The 16610-nt window shown below is 44.6% G+C and overlaps 1 protein-coding gene across 1 annotated transcript in view; it reads right to left on the bottom strand.

Moving 5' to 3' along the window:
* LOC139413384 (cadherin-4-like) overlaps positions 1 to 16610 on the bottom strand; it is a 247014-nt gene that overhangs the window by 62584 nt on the left and 167820 nt on the right. Inside the window, exon 5 of the mRNA XM_071160707.1 lies at positions 8629 to 8811. Coding sequence (XP_071016808.1) covers positions 8629 to 8811 — 183 coding nt within the window. The remainder of the gene's footprint in view (positions 1 to 8628; positions 8812 to 16610) is intronic.

Raw genomic sequence — 16610 nt, 5'->3', positions numbered from 1 at the left:
CTATTGAGCTAAATCCTCTCATCCCACAGAGCAACTTGGCCTAATCCTCTACTGCAATAATTGGCCAAATATCCATTACTTTATCTCAGTGAAAAGTTATGTGAAGAATATGTGAAAGATATGTGGGGACATGATGCATAGGTCGACTTCTTTGTGTGTTCAACTTGTCTCCCTAAGAGATGCTTTGATCTAGGGTAAGAGAAGAGAAGAAACACCCCCAAAATACAGCAACAGAAATGTATCGTCACAAACACCAGATAGGTGCAGTGAAATATGTTGTTTTACAGGGTCAGCCATAGTAGTACGGCGTCCCTGGAACAAATAGGGGTTTAGTGCCTTGCTCAATGGCACATCAACAGGTTTTTCTACTTGTCGGCTCTGGTAATCAAACCAGTGACATTTCGGTTACTGGCCCAACACACTAACCACTAGGGAGATAGTGTTAGGTAAGAAAACAAAGAGGTGAAGTAACAGGAGAGAAAACAACTTCAGAGACACATCTCCAACCTCATAGCCATATCACATAAACAGGCTACATTTACCCTTTACAGCGCCAGCAGCACTTTCCCAATACAAACACCATCACATTAAAGACATGCTTTCAGAGAGACTTCATGTCTTCACCGAGAGGCTCTGAGCTTGAGAGTAACCTTGTTGCAAACAGATTTCTTGACATATACATTTTTTCCCACACCTGGTCTTCCTCTGAAATATTCTACAAATTGGTGGTTTGGCTATTGTATCGCAGGCACAAACAAACACACACGGACACACATATGCACGCATGCACACAAACATACCATTACCCTGACAGAGGTGCAGAACGTGGGGTAGAGGGGATAATTAGAAAGAGTACAAATATGAATGGAAATTAAAAACAGACTAACAACCCCAATTATTACATTAGCCGGCCAATTTAGATCAAAGATCAGAGAAGCCAGCAAGAACTTTGTTGAAATAGACCAGTGGCCTCTCTGCATTAACAATCATCCCCATCCAGGAAGAATAGAGTAGAAACAGACACACATTCTGCCTGCAGGTCAGACTGCAGTATAAAGCCAGCCACATTCCCTTGCTCTCCAGGCTGAATGGATGAGGCAGAGGGCAACACTGCTTTTTTCTCTCTCCACAACATAAAGACAGAGGGCCCTGGAGACAGATGACTCGTTAAATGGCTGCTTTCTTCCCGGTCCCTGAGGTTTCTTAACACAAGGACAATAGGCAGATCCCAGGAGACGGCCGTACAGGGAAACACACTATGTATAATTAGAGTAAAGATGTGGCTGCTGCTGTTTGGTGGGGGAAGAGGAGGAAGAAGGGGAGGAGGAGTGGGGCAGGTTGGGTTTGTGCTGCTGCTGCAGTTTTCCTCCACCGCTGCTTGCTAACCTCCCTCCCTTCTATTGCCCAATCCACTTCCACGACTCAATTTGCTTCCTCTAGCCTATTCCTGGGAGACCTGCAGAATGCACCAACACTTCCACTCCGGCCAATCACCAACACCCTGAGGCTACATTAGCGCCCTATTGGCAAGCTGTGGGCAGCCAAAGCCTGGCGAATCAGGTGGAGCCAGGAGCTGAATGGATTTTTTGGTTTGGCTGTGGGAGGTGCAAGGCCTGCCAATGAGGGCTCAGGAGTGGCATTGTGTGTCTCCGAGGGAGGCTGCCAGAGGGGTCAAGGCTGAGGACTGCAGGCTGACAGTTATTTAGTGAGGGGCAGAGCTCTCTGTCAGTCAGTGGAGGCAATGCCTTTGTACAGCTAGGTCCGCAGTAATGGGACTGTCACCCTCTAATTGTCCAACTGGGATGCTGCAAATACAGGCACAAGCACTTAGGACACACACGTACGGGCGAAAGCGGACACACACACACACACACACACACACACACACACACACATCCTATACAAGTTTCCTAATGCATTTTAATGTTAAGCTTTGAATAAAAACTAGCGGTAACATAGAGACATTATGCTAGACTAAAATAACAGTGGAATATGAATGTATTAATAAACCAATAAAGTGTTCCTATCTGGTTCTAAATAAACAGCATTACCACAGAGATGATTCTCTCCCACACATACACCAACTCCAGCTGCTGAACTGAACACCAGGTTTATTGAGTCGAGAGACAACCGGGTGTAATTTAGTGGCAAAACGGGTTCCTGGAAATGGTGCACAGTTGTGTACAACGTCATCCATTTCTCATGATATGTTACGTCCTGCAAAGACATACATTTTTGTCTTCTGTTAATTCGTATGATATGTCTCAGTCTGTGTAGCCCAGGTATCTGTTGCTGTCTGGACCAAAAGAGTACAACATGTTGTCGCCGTAGCATTTGATTGATTGGTGCCACCAAGCATTTGGCCAGTTTGGATTTGGCTTCAGACCACTCAAATCACTTCCTTTGCAAAACATCATTTTCAGAAAAACTTCTCAGTTTCTGGTCTGCTTGTGTTGATGTCCTGCGGTAGCTAGCTTGTGTTGATGTCCTGCGGTAGCTAGCTTGTGTTGATGTCCTGCGGTAGCTAGCTTGTGTTGATGTCCTGCGGTAGCTAGCTTGTGTTGATGTCCTGCGGTAGCTAGCTTGTGTTGATGTCCTGCGGTAGCTAGCTTGTGTTGATGTCCTGCAGTAGCTAGCTTGTGTTGATGTCCTGCAGTAGCTAGCTTGTGTTGATGTCCTGCAGTAGCTAGCTTGTGTTGATGTCCTGCAGTAGTTAGCTTGTGTTGATGTCTTGCAGTAGCTAGCTTGTGTTGATGTCCTGCAGTAGCTAGCTTGCTAAATCGTCCCTTTCCTAAGCCATGGATGGAGATGGGGATTTGGACTTGTGGATTTTGATGGCGATTCTGATCTAACCATAAATGAATATGTTGTGCCACTGGCCTGAGACGATTCAAGTTCAATATGTAGCCTAGTAGGTTCACATTAACTAGCTAGCTAACGTAGCTGGTTCATTGTTGCCCATGGGAGGAAGTTAGGCTAGCAAACATTTTAGCTAGGTAGCCTATGACAACAAAAAACTACAAGTGTACTGTATGACAGAGCCATAGACCCGTTTTGCCAACATGAAAGAGAGGAGGATGGCATTGACGTTCGACTAGTCTACAAGCAGGATGAAGGTATTTGGCACATGTGACAAAAAACATTTGATTTGTAATATGGCTTTTTTACTGGCTTTCCAGGGCTTCCTCAGTGATTTTACCCAAGCACCGACACTGAACTTGATAACTCCATAACACCTACCCTGAGGCGAGGTCTCATATTATGCATCATTGGTTGTCTTCAGTAAAGGAACAACATGAGCCTAGTCTGATTGGTGTCTGCCTCATTGTTCTTGACGTGGTGAAAATAATGTAATACATTTCCAAAGGACACAGTCCAGATTACAGCTCCAACCCACTTCAGAGTGGGCGTTCGCCTTCACATACCAGGACTTCAATCAAAGGCCCTCTCATTCCATTCTTCTACTTTGCCCAAGGACTGTGTTTTTACAACCTTACCTCCTATTTTCATCCCTTCTTTTATCATGATTTTGTTCGTTGGTGTGTCTGTCTGACTGGCAGTCAGTGGTGAGGTTTGGTGGGGAGGACAGAGTGAAGCAGAGAGGCTCATCTTACCCCGTTTGGACTGGTTTCCATCAGATGTGGCTCATTGGGTCCAGTCTTAGGTGCTGGAGGAGACAGTTGAGATGCGACTGCCACAAATGGCCTGAAACTAATGCTGCTCTCTCTCACCTCACAGATTTACTATGCTCTTCAAATGGCTTATATCTCCCTCTCTCCTCCTATCTCAACTGTCCCCTTTTCTCCCTTTCATTTCTCTGCTCCCTCTATCTGCTATCTATTTAGGCCTAGCTGTTTTTCAATCTCTATTTCTACTCCTCTTCCCTCTGTCATGAGCAAAAACGTATTTGACAGTGAAGGCATCGGAAGCATACTGCATTCTACCACAATGGTAAACCATTGCCACCAAAGCAACACTTCTTGAGATTGATCATGAGTGAATTGCACATAAAACCTCTCTGCAGAGGAATGCTGGGGCTGTTAGTTTCACTCTGATAATTTCCCCTCTGTTCATAAGGGGAAGGGGTTTACTCAATGTGTCATGCAGTAATGTCCCTTATGTGTAATGAGTAATGTGTTTAATAAGTCATGTTTCCAACAATTGTTTACAGACAAATTATTTCACTTATAATTCACTGTATCACAATTCCAGGGGGTCAGAAGTTTACATACACTAAGTTGACTGTGCCTTTAAACAGCTTGGAAAATTCCAGAAAATGATATCATGGCTTTAGAAGCTTCTGATAGGCTAATTGACATAATTTGAGTCAATTGGAGGTGTACCTGTGGTTCATCCTTGGGAGCATTTTCCAAATGCCTGAAGGTACCACGTTCATCTGTACAAACAATAGTACGCAAGTATAAACACCTTGGGACCAAGCAGCCGTCATACTGCTCAGGAAAGAGATGCGTTCTGTCTCCTAGAGATGAACATACTTTGGTGCGAAAAGTGCAAATCAATCCCAGAACAACAGCAAAAGACCTTCTGAAGATGCTGGAGGAAACGGGTACAAACGTATCTATATCCACAGCAATATCGACATAACCTGAAAGGCCGCTCAACATAGAAGTAGCCACTGCTCCAAAACCGCCATAAAAAAGCCAGACTACGGTTTGCAACTGCACATGGGGACAAAGATCGTAGTTTTTGGAGAAATGTCCTATGGTCTGACGAAACAAAAATAGAACTGTTTGGCCATAATGACCATCGTTATGTCTGGAGGAAAAAATGTGGCAAAATGGCTTAAGGACAACAAAGTCAAGGTATTGGAGTGGCCATCGCAAAGCCCTGACCTTAATCCCATAGAAAATGTGTGGGCAGAACTGAAAAGGCGTGTGAGCAAGGAGGCCTATACAAACCTGACTCAGTTACACCAGCTCTGTCAGGAGGAATGGGCCAAAATACACTCAACTTATTGTGGGAAGCTTGTGGAAGGCTACCCAAAATGTTTGACCATAATTTAAAGGCAATGCTACCAAATACTAATTGAGTGTATGTAAACTGCTGACCCACTGGGAATGTGATGAAAGAAATAAAAGCTGAAATAAATCATCCTCTCTACTATTATTCTGACATTTCACATTCTTAAAATAAAGTGGTGATCCTAACTGACCCAAGACAGGGAATTTGTACTAGGATTAAATGTCAGGAATTGTGAAAAACTGAGTTTAAATGTATTTGGCTAAGGTGTAAGTAAACTTCCGACTTCAACTGTAATTTTTTTTGAAAAGGCACATGTAGCCTACATATTAATGCATACACACAAACTATCTAGGTCAAATGGTGGTGGTGTGTGGTGGTGGTGGGTGGCGGAGTTAGGGGTGGTGGTGGTGTGTTGTGGGTGGCAGTGGTGGTGGTGGTGGGTTGTGGTGATGGGTTGTGGTGGTGATGGTGGTGATGGCGGTGGTGAGTGGTGGGTGGTGAAGGTGGTGGTGGGTGGTGGAGGTCATGGGTGATGGTGGTGATGGCGGTGGTGAGTGGTGGGTGGTGAAGGTGGTGGTGGTGGGGGTCATGGGTGGTGGTGAGTGGTGGGTGGTGAAGGTGGTGGTGGGTGGTGGTGGTGGTGGTGGTGGAGGTAGGTGAGGATAATAAGGATATGGCCGGAGCCAGACATCCCTGGAAAGAGCAGTAAAATCAGATGATTAAAGTGGACATCAGACTCCCTCCACTCCAAGCCAGCACTAATGGACTAATGGACTTAAAACTGAGAACAGTCCCTAATTGGAAACCAACTGGCTGATCATGAATGTTGTGTGTTTATTGTTTATTATCCAGACTCTGTTTTGGATGTAATTGCGGTTAAACAAATCACAAACAATAACTCAGGCACATTTGCCTCATGCGGCCTCATATTACATGTGTTGATGGAAACATAAATCTTCTCCATGTGTTCAACTAAATCAAACTGGCCAACCTGGTGAAGGTTTCTCAGATGAAAACAGGGAATTACTTTAAGTTGTGAACCCTGGTGAATCTGGCTGTTTGGGACTGTCTCACCTCATAAAAGAGCTAGAGATAGTCAGAGAGTTTCTAAAGCTCTGGACGTATGGGGGACTCAGTGTGCTGTCAGTGTGCTGCTGTAGCCACAGAGGTTGTTCTCGGTCACCTCTAAGGGTGTTTTCACACTTGGTCCCTCTTTCAGCCAATTTTTGTGCAGTGTGAACACTCCAAAGGAACTCAGACCCTTCAAAAGAGCCCCCAAAGCGAATCGAACTGAAGTGGTTTGAGTTCAGTTCGCTTGAATTCCTCAGTCCGGTTCCCTTTTTAGGGCAATGTGTACCCAACTCTCCCCAGGCTTGGGGACTGCAACACTGTTTCTCCTCCATTAACCCTCACATTGGTCCCACGAAAGAGAAAAGATGATAATGTTCAGGATTGCAGAAAAACCTTTTTGGGATATTGATTAGAGATTGTCAAGCATGCACAGAAATGTCCAAATATGTGTTCATTTTTTGTTCATATTATTTGTTTGCAATATGTGATCTACAGGCTAAGAGCACTTCATAAGCAGTTTATTTGATAGTGGGGTTTGAATAGTGTGAGAAGACACCAACATATTGGGTGAGAATCACAACATAGAATAGATTTTCTACCCTGTGTCTTAAAGGGGCAGTAGCCTACGTTGGGAGTACAATATTCAATTTAATTTGTAGTTTTTCTTCTGCTATTTATTCTGTTACCAATAATATTGACGTACATGTTAATAGTATCTTCTGATTACAATTATTATGTCAAATCTTTTAACTAAATGCAATCTATTAGCTTCCAAAATATAATCTATTAGCTTCCAAAATGTAATCTATTAGCTACCAAAATGTAATCTATTAGCTTCCAAAATGTAAGTACACTTCCAGAAAAAAGGTTTCCAAAAGGCTCCGCATAGGAGAACCCTTTTGGTTCCAGGTAGAATCATTTTTGGATTCAGTTTGAACCCTTTTGGGTTCCATATAGAACCCTCTGTGCAAAGGGTTCTACATGGAACCTAAAAGCATTCTACCTGGAACCAAAGGGGTTTGACCTGGAACCAAAAATGGTTCTTAAAAGGGAACCTTTTCGGTTCTAGATAACAATATTTTACTAAGTGTGTAGGTATATCTAGCTGTTCTGATGTAATGGCTTGCCCTGTACTTTGTAAAAACCCAGAGTACATTGAGTGAATGTTGGAAAAATATCCTTTATCCTTTCAAAACATAGAAATGTGAATGCAAAGAGGACATATACCACAAAATAGTGAACTGGCAAAAGAGTTGAGTCCTAATTCAAATGCAAGGGCAGTGTGAATACAAAGAGAACTGAATTATTTTTTTACCCCAGAGTTCCCTTTAAAGAGGACTGAGATCGGTTATTTTAAAGAGGACTATATGTGAAAACCCCCTAAGACGAGAGATAAAGAACTAAATCCCTTCTGCTCTCTGGCTAGCTGTCACAATGGAACGGCCCAGTCAGCCAAGCGGTGTTGCAGGGAGAAGAGGGCATTTAATACCGCACTGGGCCACAGATGTGATGCACACACCCCCCATGGTTAAGGAACATAACTATTTTACTACAGCTAAAGGCTATAACCGAAGCATGCGCTTGCACACACACACACACCCACACCCACAGGAACCGCCGGGGTGTCAGTAAACCCAACCATCTGACGCTGAATATGAAGGAGATGAAAGGAGATGAAGGGGTGTTCATTTCTCCAGCAGGGTGGTACAATCCTATGCCTCCCCTCATCCACCCTGCTCCTGTAGTCTGTGTGTTTGTGTGGGTGAGTGAATGAGTGTTTTTTTGCTTTGGTGGAAAATCTGCCCTCTTGCCGACTCGTTGGTGAAAGGCGATTTCAGTAATCCGGGAGTGTAAGCCGCGCGATACAAATGGGCGTGAGGGAGCTCTGTGGTGGCCCAGAGAAAGCTATCTCTGGCCTGGACGTCTGAACAGAGGCAGCACACAGTTTCCAGGAGCATCCTGGAACCATGGAGCTAACAGAACTAACCACACTGGCAGAGCTGCCATATAATGCCAACAGGAATGGAGATGGTTTGTCACTTCTAAGACAGTTAACTGGTGAAGCAGCGCTGTGTGTGTGTCCATCTGTCTGTATCCTATTGTCTGTGTGTCTGGATTTCTGTCTGTGTAGAGTTTTAAGGCGTACCAGACCAATCACGTGGTGCTGCATCACCACTCAAATCATTCTCTTTACCTGCTGAAGGTCCTTGATAGAAACTACCAGTGTGGTGTTTTGTTCAGCCCTTCATAATGATTGTACGAGATCTATTCTACCCTTCTCTTCAGTTGCCTAGGTGAGTGACCCTTAGACAAACGTGGGATGTCTGGCTAGAAGATGTCTTTGGCTTTGGCTCAAATAAAAGTAAAAAGCCTTATGATCCGCGGGAGTGAAAACAGGGCTTGAGTTGTTGTTATCAGAATTGACGATTAACTAATTTCTAGTTTACAACACAGGCATTAGCGACTACCAACTGAGAATAGGATATATACAGTAGCTTTTTAACATTTCAAAAAGACAACTTAGACTTAACTGCACATCAGTAGTTCTTGATAAGTGTGATAACTGTCACTCACTCTGACAAGCATTTGTGGGAAGGGTCCTCTAGAGTTTTCGGGCACATTGATTGGTGGGATGACCCAGTCTCGCTTCTGTCGTCTCAGACCATTGGCAGAAGAGCTTCTTTGATGTTTCCGTGGAAACTTGATAACCCTGGGATTAGAGTCCCAGGCCCTTGCAATCATATCCTCCACTCCAATCTGAAAAGACAAGAAATCAACACATACTGTACATTGGCTGACCTACAGTATTCAACAATAACTTGAGAGCCAACTACACAATGTAAAGTCTCAATAGAAAGGAGTGGTGTCAATGAATTATTAGTTCATCTTCTAAAAGTGTAGAGTATGGAAAGTACAGGTGACTAATCCGTCATGAAAATCAACCTTGTCAGGTGACAAGGAACATAATAAAACATATTTTCACTGTTTCTTGAAGATAATACAACAATGAATGAAAATAAATAAAATGTCCAATTCAAATACAATCCATACAATCCTTTTGACTCTTCACCTTAACGCACTTGGCAAATCACCGAAGAGGACCTAGCCTTAGCATGAATTTCAGGTATTAGTCCTGCAGAAAGCTTACCAATTGCCTCTGTACAGTCCACAGAGGTTGACTTTATTTATGTCTTTATCCAGCAAAAATCTTCTCAGTCTGAAAAATCACAGTTGGATGTCTCCAACTTGACCTTCTCAGTCTCAGAACTATCCTGCTCCGTGTGACGCATTCCGTGACATATCCCCCTGAAAGAGGCCTTACTCCAAATGAAAATGGATTGATGAAATATCACTTCAATAACAGCAAGATCAGAATGTTAGGAGGACCAACAGTCATCCTGCAGTGTGTGAGATCATTGGCGATTCACTGCTATTATAAGCAAAGACTAGTTTCTCAGAGCATGAGGCCTAGTGGTTAGAGCGTTGGACTAGTAACCGAAAGGTTGCAAGTTCAAATCCCCGAGCTGACAAGGTACAAATCTGTCGTTCTCCCATTGAACAAGGCAGTTAACCCACTGTTCCCCGGTAGTCCATCATTGTAAATAAGAATTTGTTCTGACTTGCCTAGTTAAAAAAAGGTAACATTTAAAAAAAAAAATATTGCACGCTCCCACAAAACTTAAGACATCTGTGGCAGTGTTGTGTGACAAAAACTCCACATTTTTGAGTGGCCTTTTACTGTCCCCAGCACAAGGTGCACCTGTGTAATGACCATGCTGTTTAATCAGATTCTTGATATGCCACACCCGTCAGATGGATGGATTATCTTTTTTTGGGATCTTTTATTTCAGATCATGAAACATGGGACCAAGACTTTACATGTTGTGTTCATATTTTTGTTCAGTATACAATACACTTTACCTAATCTTAATCCCTAATTTGATTTTTGGGATTTTTTCTTTCATGTTTTATCTCCTCATGTTAACAGGTACATCGCACACTGGTGTAAACACATTGTAAATCTGTCCCTATGTGTTTATAAGACATACTGCATACATTGGTAGACCACTGGGAAGTGTATATGGTATCTATCCAGTGAGGGTTGCTGTGTCCTCATGCCTGAGATGGTAGTGTTTGTGTGACCCAGTGATCCTGCTGTTTCTCCTGCTCCCCACAAACAGAGACATGCATGCTGCTGTAGACTTGAAGCCAAGCAGAAATCCTTCTGTTAAACCTACTCAGAGGACACGCACACACCCAACTCAAACTTGAATCACCGGCGGGCAGGTCAGCTTATCCATACACATACGGTTTGTCAGACAGAGAGACAGATGCAAGCTAAACCTGAGCAAACATACTGTATATTTCCCCCCCTTTGTTTTAATTCTTCACGGCTTAGTGGATTTGACTACAGGGCTTTACAGCAGGCCTCCTGATAGCAGCAGTGATGAAGGTAGCCGGGCAAGAGAGAGAGGGGAGAGGGGGGAGAGTGAGGGATAGGGGACCAGATGTGGTGCCCAGATAAGATAACTCTCGCTTCAGCTCCGCTCATCCACAACACTCACAGGTACCAGCACAGGGGCAGTGGTGCGAGATGCGAGCGTGCCATTACTTTCATGGGTGGCAGGTGGAAGTAGTGTGTGCGCGTGCATGCGTGAATTTGTGTGTTTGACATAAACAAAGAGAAAGGAAATAGGGGGAAGAGAAAAACAGAGAAAAAAGACAAATAAAATGTGAGATCCTATATTGATAGAAAGCAGAGAGGGTGGAGTTGATATGTAAAGATGCTGCTATGTGAGGATGAGTAAGGATGGTACCCATGATGCTCCAAGGCTTCCCTGCCTCTTGCATAGAACCTCTTTTTCTACCCCATGTGCTTCCTCCCTGATAAAGTCCTTATCGGCACCTCCGATATCTGTTGAATAACTCACACAGTACTGCTGCTCGCCATCATTATCAAAACCTTAGTCCGCTGACGAATGCAGGACATCAGGGCCGCTGATAATGGGGTCGATGCATCTGATCGCTGTTGCATTGGCAAACTCCCACATTCCTCCAAACGCGGTGCCAGGCAGCCACAACAGAGCAAAGAGCCTGTCTATGGATGATACCACTGCAGTGTATCCACGTGACTCACACTCCAAACAGCATGGCAAATTATAGCCCTGCGAAGCTGGCACAATGACAAACATCACCACAATTAGAAAGAAAAAAGGGGAAACTGGAACAGGCTCTTTGTGCTGTGAGAAATGTATGTTGTGTGTGTGTGTGTGTGTGTGTGTGTGTGTGTGTGTGTGTGTGCGCGCAAGCAGGGATCTTGGAGTGTGAAATCAGTCCCAGAACCACCCGGAGCTCCCTAGGCCCAGAGCTAGCGGGCTGGCCAGCTGGCTGCTCTCTCCTCCCAGCCAGGCTGCATGTCACTGGGGCATCAGTCAGCCCCGCAGCCCTGGAGCTGACATCTGGAGGTTGTCATTCTGAAGAGCAGGAGGCAACACTAAACAGGGCCTTTCAATTACACAATATCAAGTATGTGCTCGTTTCCCTTCCTCCATTCACTGTTGATCTTGAGCTGTTCTATCGCTCCTTCATTCTCCCACGCTTATTCTCTCAGACGAGGCCTGATCAGAGCAGTGGTCCGTGGTGAACAGGGGGGGCGACGGGCAGGACAATCAAGAGAAGACAGGTATCCCAAATCTGACCTCTTATAGAATCAAGGGAATTAAAGAAGGCTGCTATGACTATTGATACATTCCTCTTGTGGATGTAGAACTGTGCTGCAATCACAACATAGACTAGTCATCATGACCTTCACTCTCAAGACCCTGTATTGCCACCTCACCGACCAATAAGACCCTAGGTCCTAAACCCCTCCCGCTACTGTACGGGTCTCTGCTCTCTAATCTAACACATACAGGTATTCTGGTGAAGGGGGATAAAAGTAAGACTCAGTGTACTGGTGCATAACGGACTCTCTGCCTCTAAGCTGCAGGAGAAGGCAGACCAGAGCAGCATGAAATTAGCAGGGGGTATGTGCATACAGACTCAGTGGACATGTAGGGCACCATAGCCTGAGTACCTGGCAGCCAGAGTGGCACTACTAATGCCTCATACTCTTAAACAGGAGGTAGACAAACTATGTTCACAGATATAAATGTGCATCCAATATAAACAGATACGCTCTAATGCACACACCAACACATACCAAGCACTATGCACAGTTCATCTTGGAAGAGGTAAATCAAGCCAACTATTAATATAACATAATAACAGGAGTCCAATGAGTCCCTGTACACATGTCTGCTCTGAAACGTAATATATGCAATTACCTGGTAATGGAGCCGTCTATCTTTTAAATCACCTAATATCTTTTGGCTGGTTAAGCACCTTTTAAAATTGTACTGTTGTCATTACATGTTGATTATATTTTGGTGTCTGATTGTTCTTCCCTCTCCCTTTCAACACTATTGACTCAGAGATAGTGGCTCAGAGGACAGAGTGGCTCAGATGACACAACTCCGCCACAGCACATTTCACACATTTCAATGTCTGTGCCCTCACAACATTCCTGTTTCAGTCAATACTTTTATAACCTCAATCTGCTCCTCACTGAGTAGGAGACATCTATTTTTGAAACTGGGAGCAAGCAATTCTGTATTATCGTTCCGTATACAATAATCCTTTAATCAATACTACAGAACCCTCAAACTCACCTCTGGACCTCGAAGCAAGTTCCACTCATTTCGTTTTTTCATTGTTCCCCTCTCAGCAGGGACTGATTTAGACCTAGGACACCAGGTGGGTGTAATTCATTATCAGGAAGAACAGAAAACCAGCAGGCTCCGGACAACAGCATCCCCAAATGAAATGAGAAAACAGTTGTGGTAGAATGCTGGGGTAGAATGCTGTTCCACAGTGGTTTTGTTGTTGAATTTGAGTTTAATTGCTTTACCTCTCCAAAGGAAACAGAAGAGGGAGTGAGGGAGGGTGGACACGACATTAGGAGAGCCAGGGATGTGAGGACAGGACATTAGGAGGGCCAGGGATGTGAGGACAGGACATTAGGAGGGCCAGGAATGTGAGGACAGGACATTAGGACGGCCAGGGATGTGAGGACAGGACATTAGGACGGCCAGGGATGTGAGGACAGGACATTAGGACGGCCAGGGATGTGAGGACAATACATTAGGAGGGCCAGGGATGTGAGGACAGGACATTAGGAGGGCCAGGGATGAGAGGACAGGACATTAGGACGCCAGGGATGTGAGGACAGGACATTAGGACGGCCAGGGATGTGAGGACAGGACATTAGGACAGCCAGGGACATGCACGGCGCTACACCGGGGCTAGGACGGCTATAGCCCCGTCACAAATCTGTGTAGCCCCAGTAAGGCCCCCTCAAACGTTTTGGTATTTTTACATTTTTACATAAAGAAATATGAAAAAGTTAATAACCAGCCATTTTGTTCCCAATCAGATCCCTGGCTGCATGGGTGTGTACCCTATGACGTGTGTGTGTGTGTTTGTGGTGGTGGTGGGAGGGGAGTCTGGTGTGTGTGCTCACGCACATTAGGCTATGTTATGTGAGCTAACTTCTAGCTAGCTAGTTGCCCATCTCGCCCAGTTGCAATGGACCGTTTTCTGATCAAGAGAAGAGTGCGGGTAGGAATTGAAAATCCAAACCCTGTCTCCGAGGGGGCCAAAGAAGAAGAGGAAGATAAGAAAGATGAGTCGGCGAGAGAAACTCGTGAGCCACGATGTGAGGGAGCACCAGAGCAGTTTATCGCTGCTAGCTGCTCTACAGCCACCATTAGCTGCACTGTTAGCACACTCTGATTTAAGCCAGTCACCTGTTGAAGAACCAAGGCGCCCTCTTCTTTGGCGTTATCCAGCCACAAAAGTTGGACAGCAGGATCGTTACTTCAATCGTAGATGGTATGAGGATTACAAATGGTTGGAATATTCTATTTCAAAGGACCATGCTTTCTGCTTTGCATGCGGCCACTTGCAACGTCCAGGAAACCGTGGTGGAGAGAAGGCGGCATTTACCCACGATGGCTACCAGAACTGGAAGAAGGCCACACGTTTGTTCAAGTGACAGTGTGGAATGAGTGGACTATTCAGAAAGAGTCTGGCTCAACAATATGCAACACTCTAAGTGACGGACATTCTAAACTAGTCAGAGAACAGAGAGTATATGAGAGCAGTCGTGGAGGCATGGCGTTACACTGAATAACGGGGACTTTCCCAGAGAGTATATGAGAGCAGTTGTGGAGGCATGGCGTTACACTGCCATACCAGGGACTTTCACAGAGAGTATATGAGAGCAGTTGTGGAGTCATTGCGTTACACTGCCATACCAGGGACTTTCACAGAGAGGAGACATAGAAAACGACACGGCTGTCAACCAGGGAAACTTCCTTGAACTTTTACAGTTCATAGGCAAATTCGACAAAACAGTTGCACAGAAAATCTCAGGTGATACTCGAAACGCTAAGTACACGGATCATGAAATACAGAATGAAATACTGGGCAAACTCTCGACTCAACAACCTCGCCTGCCTGTCCATACACGCAGAAAGAACCAAGGCCCTGGATGTCCAGAAGATCATAGACTCATTTGCACTGAACCACAACAGACGCATCGTCCTTCTATAAAAAAAAAACACTTGATGAGTAACTGAAAAGCCTTTTATTTACAGACAGAGCGCGCCTGTCCGGTGGTGGGAACATGATTCAATCACTCTGATCTGGATGGAACAAGAAGACGCAGGCATATTGTCGGCCAGTCGGCCTACAAGTATTTTTGCAATAGAAATATAATGGCTAAGATTGTGATGATAGCCAACTCATTTCACACCATGTGTGCACAGCTGACAGGCATATGGTAAACGCACTTCTCGATGTGGCTGCAGTGTAGATATTATTCCTTTCATTTCTGACGTTGTGATAGACACAGCAGGACGCATGTATACAGTGGGGCAAAAAAGTATTTAGTCAGCCACCAATTGTGCAAGTTCTCCCACTTAAAAAGATGAGAGAGGCCTGGAATTTTCACCATAGGTACACTTCAACTATGACAGACAAAATGAGGGGAAAAAATCCAGAAAATCACATTGTAGGATTTTTAATACATTTGCAAATTATGGTGGAAAATAAGTATTTGGTCAATAACAAAAGTTTATCTCAATACATTGTTATATACCCTTTGTTGGCAATGACAGAGGTGAAACGTTTTCTGTAAGTCTTCACAAGGTTTTCACACACTGTTTCCTGGTATTTTGGCCCATTCCTCCATGCAGATCTCCTCTAGAGCAGTGATGTTTTGGGGCTGTTGCTGGGCAACACGGACTTTCAACTCCCTCCAAAGATTTTCTATGGGGTTGAGATCTGGAGACTGGCTAGGCCACTCCAGGACCTTGAAATGCTTCTTACGAAGCCCCTCCTTCGTTACCCGGGCGGTGTGTTTGGGATCATTGTCATGCTGAAAGACCCAGCCACGTTTCATCTTCAATGCCCTTGCTGATGGAAGGAGGTTTTCACTCAAAATCTCACGATACATGTCCCCATTTATTCTTTCCTTTACACGGATCAGTCGTCCTGGTCCCTTTGCAGAAAAACAGCCCCAAAGCATGATGTTTCCACCCCCATGCTTCACAGTAGGTATGGTGTTCTTTGGACGCAACTCAGCATTATTTGTCCTCCAAACACGATGAGTTGAGTTTTTACCAAAAAGTTATATTTTGGTTTCATCTGACCATATGACATTCTCCCAATATTCTTCTGGATCATCCAAATGCTCTCTAGCAAACTTCAGACGGGCCTGGACATGTACTGGCTTAAGCAGGGGGACACGTCTGGCACTGCAAGATTTGAGTCCCTGGCGGCATAGTGTGTTACTGATGGTAGGCTTTGTTACTTTGGTCCCAGCTCTCTGCAGGTCATTCACTAGGTCCCCCCGTGTGGTTCTGGGATTTTTGCTCACCGTTCTTGTGATCATTTTGACCCCACGGGGTGAGATCTTGCGTGGAGCCCCAGATCGAGGGAGATTATCAGTGGTCTTGTATGTCTTCCATTTCCTAATAATTGCTCCCACAGTTGATTTCTTCAAACCAAGCTGCTTACCTATTGCAGATTCATTCTTCCCAGCCTGGTGCAGGTCTACCATTTTGTTTCTGGTGTCCTTTGACAGCTCTTTGGTCTTGGCCATAGTGGAGTTTGGAGTGTGACTGTTTGAGGTTGTGGACAGGTGTCTTTTATACTGATAACAAGTTCAAACAGGTGCCATTAATACAGGTAACGAGTGGAGGACAGAGGAGCCTCTTAAAGAAGAAGTTACAGGTCTGTGAGAGCCAGAAATCCTGCTTGTTTGTAGGTGACCAAATACTTATTTTCCACCATAATTTGCAAATCAATTCATAAAAAATCCTACAATGTGATTTTCTGGATTTTTTTCCCTCATTTTGTCTGTCATAGTTGAAGTGTACCTATGATGAAAATTCCAGGCCTCTCTCATCTTTTTAAGTGGGAGAACTTGCACAATTGGTGGCTGACTAAAT

Source organism: Oncorhynchus clarkii, chromosome 7, assembly GCF_045791955.1.
Source record: "Oncorhynchus clarkii lewisi isolate Uvic-CL-2024 chromosome 7, UVic_Ocla_1.0, whole genome shotgun sequence".
Lineage (NCBI taxonomy): Eukaryota > Metazoa > Chordata > Actinopteri > Salmoniformes > Salmonidae > Oncorhynchus > Oncorhynchus clarkii.
The sequence above is the reverse complement of the archived record's forward strand: the minus strand, read 5'-3'. Positions and strand labels throughout refer to the sequence as shown.